General features: G+C 37.1%; 1 protein-coding gene across 2 annotated transcripts; it reads right to left on the bottom strand.

Moving 5' to 3' along the window:
• acadl (acyl-CoA dehydrogenase long chain) lies at positions 1-9,254 on the bottom strand. 2 transcript variants are annotated; one of them, XM_077513804.1, is made up of 11 exons: positions 9,084-9,245; positions 7,847-8,288; positions 6,949-7,266; positions 6,698-6,862; positions 5,872-5,938; positions 3,956-4,120; positions 3,785-3,886; positions 1,796-1,909; positions 491-618; positions 320-406; positions 1-213 (listed from the first exon to the last, which is right to left on the bottom strand). In XM_077513804.1, exons 2-11 carry the CDS (start codon positions 7,876-7,878, stop codon positions 120-122), a joined length of 1,272 nt encoding a protein of 423 aa, XP_077369930.1. In that variant the 5' UTR covers positions 7,879-8,288; positions 9,084-9,245; the 3' UTR covers positions 1-119. The 2 variants fall into 2 exon arrangements, with proteins under 2 accessions (XP_077369930.1, XP_077369929.1); XM_077513803.1 differs by lacking the exon at positions 7,847-8,288 and having other exon boundaries at positions 9,084-9,254.
• Positions 9,255-11,141: the final 1,887 nt, after the last annotated feature.

The raw sequence follows: 11,141 nt of genomic DNA, 5'->3' as shown, positions 1-11,141 counted from the left end.
TTGTTCTGCTTTCTGAAGATTTCTGTATTAGTTTCACAGTTATTTATTCAATTTGACAAAAATAAAAAAATAAAAACACCAACACCACCTTGCACCCTGAACAGGTTGAATGCGTTGTCTCATTTCTGGCTGACGATGCTGCGTGCGATGAGCTCTTTCATGATCTCGTTGGTTCCTCCGTAGATGGGCTGAACACGAGAGTCCACAAATGCCCTGAAATGATAAAAGATTATTTTTTTGGTCCCTTGTAAAAAAAAAAAGTTTGGACACCCCTACTCTCGGGTCGGTTGTGGATAGAGATGTCGTGCGGTGGACTTACTTGGCAATGGGGTACTCCCACATGTAGCCCCACCCACCATGGAGCTGCAGGCACTGCGTGGCCACTTTGTTCTGCAGGTCCGACGCCCTGGAGGAAGACCCAAGTTGGAACGTACACCGATGGCGGTTGAAACACATGCGAGAGGAGACGTGCGCACTCGCTCTCTCTCACCAATACTTGGCCATGGACGCCGTGGCGGGGTCGAGGCGTTTCTCCATATGGAGCTGTAGGCAGTTGTCGAGGAAGGCGCGGCCCACGCAGATTTCCGTCTTCAGCTCCGCCAGTTTGTGCTGCACCGTCTGTTACAGGGGAAGTCAACCAAAAAATAAATAAATAAATCTTGGCAATAACGTATTCTATGCAGCAAAATCCAGCTGTCTTTGTCAATATCAGAAGATGGCCATTTTGCTACTTATTGTTAGCGATGAAATGGTATCCAAACGTCATGATAGGTCACCATAGAATAATTATTGCGATATTGGTGCGGAGGTTGGCGATACAAAAAACAAAAAAAAACCTCACTATATTGAGAGAGAGAGAGAGAAAAAAGAGCTCATACTAAAAAAAAAAAACAACAACACAATATTGTGCTTTTGTACATTACGCCAATGAAAAAAATATATAAAATATATATATAAATAAGTATATATTAATATATATAAATAAATCAAGGCCAAAACATGCCTTGTGAAAATGAAACTGCACTAAAAAACAAAACAAAACTTGCCACCAGAGGGTGCTAGAACTGCACAAATGGAAATCAAGCCGACTTATTATTATTTTTTTAACGGCTGTGCTGCTTTTTTATATCCAGACATGATGATGACGACGATATAGTGTGACAGTTTTAATATCGCGATATCACAATACGATATCGTTACCCCTACTTATTGATGTCAAGTGAAAATGACACCGCAGTTGCTCAGTTCTCAGGTAACAACCAATCACGGCTCAACTTCTGAAAAGAGGTGAGCTGTGATTGGTCATCGCCTGAGCAACTCTGATGTCATCTTCAGTCGACAGCAAGTGGCAAAATGGCCGCCTCCTGAGATGGATAAAAATGGCTAGATTTTGATTCACAAATGACATATTAATCAGAATGTCATGTTTATATTGGTGAGGTCACATAGAACATATTGTCGAGAAATTAGTGGTTGGCGGATTTATCCAAATATTGATATTGTCGATACCAAGTCATTATCGATATTGCATCGATACTGGCACTACAATATCAGTTTTATTCTGGCTCTTTTATGCACTGCTTATAATAGGCATAGCATAATTTTCAAAAAAGTATTAATATCGATTTCGGCGATACTGGGCTTGTATTTTACTTGGTATCGGATCGATACCAACATTTGCAGTAGTGCACACCACTACAAGAAATGTTTAAGGTGGACTTCCTCTTTTATACGAAGTCACGCAAACCAACAGAGCGTCACAAAACCAAAAAAAAATAAAATCCTTGGTACACACCTGCAGGTGAGCGAGCGTCTTTCCGAACGCTTTCCTCTCCAACACGTACTTCCTGGTTTCCTCAAACATGAACTCACAGCTCGCGATGGCCACGTCGGCGATCACCAGACGCTCCTGAACACACATCGCACAATAGACTAGTGTTAATTTCGTCAACAAAAACTCAACCAAAATCATTTCATCAACACACGTTATCCACCGGACTAAAACTAGACTAGACTAGACTAAAACCCTAAAAGATCCTTCAAGTGTAACGTGACGTTTAAGTGCGCCCCTTGCGGTGGAGGGCAGGGCGTCAAGACGAGTGAATTAGAAAACAATCAGCGTGACCAAAAAATAGGTCAAACAGTTGATAAATCAGTGATCAACGATATGGTGAACTTGTGCGAGGCTGACGGATGCTCGAATGGCTCAAAGAGAGATGAGATCGTTCTTTCAGCTGCCGGCATCGATTCTAAACCAGGCGGAAAACAGTGAAGAGTGAAGGACGAGCACGGTGACTAGCGCCAAACTACCACGCGACTGCTTTGCACCCACAAAAAGTACGATGATATGCTCAGATTATATCAGATAGTTTTTCGCTTTTTCATATACAGTTGGTCATAACATTAACGTCTGATTGTAAATTCCAGGCAGACGTGATGAATGAGCCATATTATCTTTAGTGAGACAATCATTCATACTTTTTTTGCACAAGTATTTTTGATCAAAAAGGTAACGATTATCACAATTAACACGGGGTTGATCTCTGCTGAGGAATGTGTAGTAAAGGTGCGGTCTGTTTGTTAGCAGCTAGCAAGCTAAGATAGCTTGAAGATATACAGCAAGACAAGTATATCCGGACACAAACGATTTCCTGAATGACAATTTACACGATGAAAGTAGTGATCGACGTACTGTTTCAAGCAACAACAACATACCTTAAGCTACCACTTCCACTTTGCCCTCCATTTTTTTTGTAGCTAGTGGCTCCAAACGACTGGTTTCAGTGAGTCGCAGTAATGTAGTGTCCTACTCGGGACGTTTTTTGTGACACTTGACATATTTCCCACCTTTTAACGAAAACGCTTGCGGTAAATCAAGCTCACTACATTCATTTGCAGTGGGATGTTTGCCCTCCGGGAGGTGCCGCGGGAGCTAAGCAGTGACATCAGCTGGAAGGGTCTATTAATAAACAATAACTGGGACTAAATCAGTATGCATTTCCGTCGACTAATGAATACAAGACGGAAATGTCCTTCACTGAATAAAAACTCGACTGAAAACGATGGACATTTAAGTTCATGAACAAAAACAAGACGAAAATGATATAATATTGTCTCTGTTAATCTGTCACGTTCGTGGCCCTATCATGTGACACAAAGCACAAACACATGGGACAGACAGGAGGTGGATTTCACAGTGAAATAAAAAAATAAATAAATAAAAAACAAAACAAAAAAACAAAACAAAACAAAAAACAAGTAAATTATAGTGATAACTTAACATTAACCCAACGGTTATAACATTCCAACAATAATGTTAATGCGACTGCTAGCTAATGTTGGCTAACTTACTAGCTGATAGCATGGAGCCATAGTAGCCATTGTTATTGTGTGTTGTTGTTTATCATCAAAAAGATGAGACAAATTTATGCAAAATCGTTTTAGATCCAAAAAGGTCCAATATAATCTGCTGACAAAAAAATATATATATACAGAGGTTAAATGGTTGTCCTGACTAAAACTAGACTAAAACGTTGACAGTTTTTGTTGACTAAAACTAGACGAATAAAATTAGATTTTCTCGGACCAAAATAAAGGCTAAAATGCTCAATTTATAGTCGACTAAAAATGGATGAAATAAAAATGGGATGAGGTTAACTAACTGTGATTAAAAACTAACAAGCATGACTGAAATTGGACTCGAACTGAGACTAAATTTAAAAATGGCAGACAAAATTAACACTATTGAAAAGAAACGAAACGCGCGCTCCTAGCGGACGCTCACCTGAGGCAACTCGTTCATCAGGTAATAGAATCCCTTGTTGAGTCCGCCCAACAGCGCCTCCGCTGGGAGGCGGACGTCCTCAAAGAAAAGTTCCGCCGTGTCCTGAGCAAGATGGTGACGATGATGTCAGAGGTGTGTCAGAGGCGAAAAGGTTGCCACCACGTTGAGTACCTGAGCCTTGAGGCCGATCTTTTCTAACTTGCGGCCTTTGTGGAAGCCGCGCGTGCCGTCCTCCACCAGGAAGAGACTGATGCCGTGGGCCGCCGTCTTGGCCTCGCGCTCCGTCACGGCCACCACCACCACCACGTCGGCCATCCAGCCGTTGGTGATGAATACCTGCGTGGGTCCACCGGGACAAAGACATTTTTTACCCATTCTCGTTAACATAAAAATAGAGAAAAAAATAGAAATGTGCCTGCATCTTTTAGTCACTGATACAGTAATGCCATAATAATTCATAAAATTGAGTTAAAATTAAAAAGATGTACTGTACTGTAAAATACGAGTGTGATATTTGTTTTCTGCTGACGTCATTTCTCTGCCACTAGATAGCATCATTGCATTTGTAAGACAGTGACAGCTCAGTGCATTTTTCTTTTCATATTAAGAGCTATCTCATCTTTAACATGAATTAACTTGTGAAATTTTGCAAATTGTAAAATACAACTTGACCCGAGCCGCCACAAATATTATATGCATTATTATGACATTTATTACTGCTAAATTTTGACGTGTCTGCTGCATTGCAACTGGAATTCCCCCAGTACAAAGTAAAGGGCGGTCATGAACTCATTTGCCCCCCAAAACAATAAATACTATGGGTGTGCCAAAAAATCGATTCATAAAAGAATCGAGATTCTCATTTATTAATCGAATTGAATCGATATTAATGTCCAAAAATCGATTTTATTTCAATTAGAAATGAAGAAGGGGAAAAGGCAGTTGTAACCCACATGCTGTTTTTGTGGAAAAAGGTGCTTACAATACAAAATTAATAAATGTTTAAACAAAAAAGAAAAAGACACTTTAATGTCTCTATTTGTCATTTTGTCTTGCAAAGCAGACTGGAGTAGATCATGACAATGTTGTGCATATCTGTAAATTGAAGCAGAAATCATTTGTCAAGCAAATAATTTTGAATCAAAAATCGTTTGAATCAAGAATCGAAAATAGATTCTGAATCGAATCGTAGACCCAAAAAATCGTAATCGAATCGTGAGACAAAGATTACCAGCCTTAATAAATAAGTATTTTAAATGTAATGTGTCCCAAAGACGTATTTATACTGTTTTTATGTTTTGTTTTTTATGCTGTCGCATACAGAAGGCTTTGATGCAGCCTCCCAACTGCAGAGAACGGGTGAAAAAAATTGTAGTAATTACAAAAACGGCCAGTAGGTGGCAGCAGAGTTTAAGAGATCAACCAGGGTCATGTTACAACAAGCTCTTTTCCCCATTGTTTTAAACAGATTTGGGAATAATGATGAAATGTATCTATATTCTATTGCTAATTGCTGCAAAATGGAAACAGAAATACACTTTCTTTTTTCCTGATGAAAGAAGCAACTTTAATCTTTTTTTTTTTTTTGATAGATTCCGTGTTTTTATAGCAATAGAACATGCGTTTAAAAAAAATTAGTGGCGTTAAAGGAACTTTCAATGAACTCAAAATTAACGCACTCAATTTGACACACCTTAATGTAAACGTTTTGTTGTGTGATGAGCAGTCATCCATGCAAAACAGCATTTTTACTTATTTTTGAAAGGGTTGGGTCGGGAGGATGAGAACCGTAATATTTAACTCACCATTCATATTTTTGAACCTCAATTGAAAGAAATGAACGTTAATTCAAACAACTTGATGAACTACTTCGAAGTCAATCTGTTGAAAATTTATTCTTCTGAATTGCATCCTTTTACAGAAGTCAAAACTAAATATTGACATTTATGTTTAGTTTCCAAATTCCAAAGCCCCATTTAGGATGAAAATTACCAAAGAAGCTTTTTCCAAAATGTCCTGGAAATGCTTTTGTCCAAACGGCATATTTCCAAGCTTTTTTGTCTTCTTTAATGGACTTATTCTTATACCTTGTTGCCATTCAGGATCCAATCACTGCCGTCACGCTTGGCGTATGTCCGCACACCTTGAAGGTCACTGCAAAGGTCATGAAAGCCATCACAACATGACAACAAGCAAACCTTATTATATTGTTTACATCATACGAAATATTGTCCAAGTACCATTCATTGCATGTGAGCTCTCTCGAGTGGTATCGGGATACAGACCGATTATCGGCCGGGTGCCGATATTTAGCATTTTGATGAATACTGGCATCGGCCATTTTCACAAAGGCCGATCAAGCTGGTATCTCTCTGAGCGGCGAATGTTGGCAAACTGGGTTCGTAAAATGTTGCAAAGATGCTCACAGACAGTTTTTACTTGTCACAAACAAATTTTTAACGTGTACGGAAAAATTTTCACCGTTTGCGAACATCTTTTGAAACCCAACTCAAGGGATCAATTTCCTTTCATTTAACTTGTTTATGTATGTATTTATTTAAAATTTCACTTAACTTTATAAGAGATGCTGCGTTTTGCTTTTGTTGAAATTAAGAAAAAAAAGTGAAAATTGAACATTTCAGTTAAATTTTTGGATATATATACCGCGATATACATACATATATATATATATATACATATATATATATATATATATATATATATATATATATACATATATATATATATACATATATATATATATATATACATATATATATATATATATACATATATATACATATACATATATATACATATATATATATATATATATATATATATATATATATATATATATATATATATATATATATATATATATAAAAAGAAAATACAAAAAAAAGTCCCGACCTGCCCGCTCCTGGCTCGGACATGGCGATGGCGCAGATACATTTTCCAGCCGCCATCTTGGGAATCAAGCGTTCAATTTGCTCCTTGCTGCCATAGTTGACGATGTAGGGCATGACTATGTCAGAGTGAAGCGCAAAACCTGGTCCAGTACAGTTGGAGTACGCTCTATTGAATGAAAACAAAGAATATAAGAAATAAATGTCATTTTCATCAAACGCCGTGAAATTTTTATTTATTTTTTTCCCTCTTACTGTTCCTCCCATGTGACGGCTGCCGAAAGCACGTCTCCGCCAATGCCGCCGCATTCCTCCGGCGTCATAATTCCCAGCAGGCCTTGCTCGCCGGCCTTCTCCCACACCTCCCTGCTCACCTGGCCGGCCTTCTCCCACTCCTTGTGATGAGGTACGACCTCCTCTTGGTAGAATCGCCGCACACTTTGCCTGAAGAGGTCGTGGTCCTCGTTGAAAATGCGCCGAGTCCCGATGTCCATCAGGGTCTTTGCGGTGGAAGTCTCTGGACGGGAGGAGGGGGCTTGGTGACCGCGTTCCTGGGCTTCATTGTGCTGCAATCTGGATGCAAGAATGCTGTATTTATTTTCTAAATCAGGTGCTCTAATTGTGTATGACTCGATGGAAGTGTATTGCATTCACTTGGGGAAACAAAAAACAAAAAGAAAACATCTCCTGCTTTTCTGACTACTTTTTTGGGGAGCTTTGTGTTGTTGTTTTTTTTAGTATTTTTTATTTTTCTATTTTCTTGATTTTTTTTTCTGTTTTACTTAATATTTTTTTCTGTCATAGAGATATTCAGAAAAAACAGGGAAACATTTATTTAAAAAAAAAAAAAAAAAAAAAAAACAGAGGAAAAAAAATCCAAAAAACAGAAAAAAAATATATTCCAAAAAAACAGAAAGAAAATCCAAAAAGACAATAAAAAAATATTACAAAAATCAGAGCACCAACTTCTGTTTTTTTTTATTATAATTTTTTCTTCCCCAAAAAAAAGAGAAAAAAAAATCCCCCCCCAAAAAACAGGAAAAAATTCTTACAAAAAGCAGGAAAATTATGAGCACCAACTTCTGTTTTTTTTTGTTTGTTTGTTAGTTTTTTTAACCTCTGAACACCAAGTGACTTGTTGCAGACCACTGACCTGTATATATGACTAGATAGCCGATAGCCCATACGTGCCAGTTGAAGCCGTTGAAGTCACAAGGCGGCCATCTTTTTACTCCCACCTCGCAAGCAGACTACTGTATAAACTACAGGTATATGGTATTCGTACAGAGGCAGCTAGTATAGGGTCGGAGGCGGAGTGTGGGGGTTCATGCCAGGGTGGTCGCTATTTTACAAGGAAAAAAAAACCCAGTACAAATCCCCCCACTCCGCCTCCGGCTTTAAACAAACTGCTTACGAGCTGTATATGTCTCACCTGTATGTATAGTTGTATAGTATACGTACAGTAGTCTGCTCGCAACGTGGGAGTAACAAGATGGCCGCCCTGTGACTTCAACGGCTTGCACTAGCGTGTATGGGGTATCTGCTGTCCAGTCATACAGTTCAGTGGTCGGCGACAAGTCACTTGGAGTTCAGAGCTTAAAAAAAAGAAAAAAAAAAGAAGTCAGAAAAACAAGTTTGTTTGTTTTTTTTTTTTTTATGAATGCAATACGCTTCCGTATGATTCTGCGTGGACATGCTTCAACAAAACGGATTCACCTTCTTTGTACATATACTCATAGACTGCACACCTGATGATTTACAGTATATTATATTTGTGGAGAAAATGCAGAACTCTTGTTATCATTCACTCATTCATTTGAGGTTGTCACATAAGATGTCAAAATGACTGCTCTTTGCAATGTTATGGGACATTTTTTTAAAAGGGCAACACAAATCTTTGTTTAGTATTCAACTATCATACTGTATGTACAAATGTATATACATTTTTCCATCATCAATACTGTGTTTACTGTGTCATCGTCGTAAGTCGCCTCTTAAGTTGAAGTGCTCGCCTGGCAATCATACAGCACTAAACAGGGTAACCATTTACATTTACACTTACTGCAGTTATATTAGATAGAATTGCATACAAATATTTTTAAATACTTGCATAAAATAAGAACGAAATATTTTCGCTCGCGTATCAGTTAACAAAATGAAATATTGATACGAGTTATAACTCGTGTAAAAATAACAATAAAAAACAAGTCGTGAGGAAAGTGTGTTAAAGGTCGCCGTGAGTGAAAAAGAAAGAGACGATAGAAGATAAGATAAAGAACAGTGGTGACATTAAAGAAATAAATGAACACTACAACTGTACCTGGTAACTGATTTCGACTTGACATACATTTCTTACGTTTTGCAAGTGTGGAAAGAAACTCAACATTTACCTTGCTGCTGCAGATGGCAGAATCTGCCCTGTCCTGAAGATTTGTTTCAGGTCACAAGTACGAAATAGTTTGGTTGCATTTTTTGCAAACATTCTTGAAGAAGAAGCTGCGTGACACTAAAACGTTCAAAACAACTCAAGACCTGTCTGTCCTCTGTCTTCTGATCGTATATGATGGTAAGGGTGATCACTCTGTTTTCGTTGCAAAACCCGAGTGTTCGCCAAGATAAGAAAATACCGTGTCTGTTCTCATGGTCTGTTTTTATTTTTTGCTTAATTTTAAAGACTAATTTATTTATTTATTATTATGTAATTTGTAAAATAATGTTTAAAAAATAGGAAGCTATGTCATTTAAAACACCACAGAGTGGGATGGCTGTCATGCTATTTCTGAGACACAATTTTCTTCTGCTAAAACGAGGACAGATCTTGGATTCTAAACTAAACTCTGCTATCTAGTGGTCTAAAACGGTATTACATCACAGCTTGGCTGGACAGGGAGGTTACGGTTATAATGGCTATAGAAGTTTAACAAACTGAAACAGATTAAAAAAGCAAACAAGATACAGTATTTGGACCAATGAATGTAAAAATGTGTCAAATAAAAACAAGTTTTATCCAATAAAAAAAGGGAAACTTATCAAGCAAATAATACGTTTTGCTAGGCTATCGAATTAAAAAAAACAAAACCTTGTATTTAACTTTTTTTTGGAAACATTTCTTTGCAGAATTTTCTAACATATCTGATTGTTTAAAATACAATCAGTATAAAAATAAAATAAGAAAATAAAAATTCACAGTAAAACTGTTCAACTATTTCTGGATATTATGCAACGGAAGCTTCATAGGGGGAAACAAAAACATATAAGATTCCAACAACCATGGACGCGTATTGCTTTTCTTACGGTTGATTAATTTGATAGAGTTGAATATTAATGTTGATTTCTGAAGGAAAGACACAAATCTCAGACAGGATTTGGAAAAATTTTGTTTGTGAATAAAGGCTTGGCATAAAGAATGGCAAAATTGATTAAATGTTATTATTATTTTTAAATAATTTTGGTTATTACAATGCTATGCACTATTACTCAGAAGAACTTGTAAACTTGCAAGTCTTAATTAATTTATATGCCCCTTCATTTTCTTGCCATCAGTTTATAAGATATTTTCATTCATTTTCATATTTGTAGAGTACTGTATTTGTATTTTAAATGGATGGATGGCTGGATGGCTGGATGGCTGGATGGCTGGATGGCTGGATGGATGGCTGGATGGATGGATGGATGGATGGATGGATGGATGGATGGCTGGATGGATGGATGGATGGATGGATGGATGGATGGATGGATGGATGGATGGATGGATGGATGGAAGGATGGAAAACCGGGGCAAGCGGGTGTAAGTTGTCACGTTGCAATTTTGTTCTCCACCAGAGGGCGCAACGAAAAAGTGGAATACTGGTTTTCTTAGATTTCTTTGTATAAATGAGCAGATCAGGGGTTGTGTCCTGTCTTGAGAAGTAAGTAATAAATGCTTCGTTTTAGTTTCGTTTTAGTTAGTTTCAGTATTGTATATATATATATATATATATATATATATATATATATATATATATATATATATATATATATATATATATATATATATATATATATATATATACACACACACACACATTCTTTTTTTTTTTTTTATCACTAGCCACCATTTTGGTTGTTTACTTTCTCCTCAAACACTTTCAGGTCGAAACTGGCAAAAACCAACTCGGATATATCCGACCATCCTCGAATGCAGCATAAGTACAGCATCTTATTTTTATTTTTATTTTATTATTATTTTTTTTTAAGTTTATTTGAATGTATTTTAGATTCTTTATGCAAATTATTTAGATAAATAAAATTGTAAATATTGACTTGAATGGCGAAATTAGACTTAAGTGGAAATTGGTGTTACATCACTAGCGTAGAAACGGAACTCCGACGTAACTCGAGGACTGCCTATATTATTTCTTTCTCTGAGGGCGTGAAATGAAAGATGAAAAACAGACCGAGCTGGGATG

This window comes from Festucalex cinctus, chromosome 2, assembly GCF_051991245.1.
Source record: "Festucalex cinctus isolate MCC-2025b chromosome 2, RoL_Fcin_1.0, whole genome shotgun sequence".
NCBI lineage: Eukaryota > Metazoa > Chordata > Actinopteri > Syngnathiformes > Syngnathidae > Festucalex > Festucalex cinctus.
Note: the sequence above shows the minus strand (reverse complement) of the source record. Positions and strands in the feature narration are given on the sequence as shown.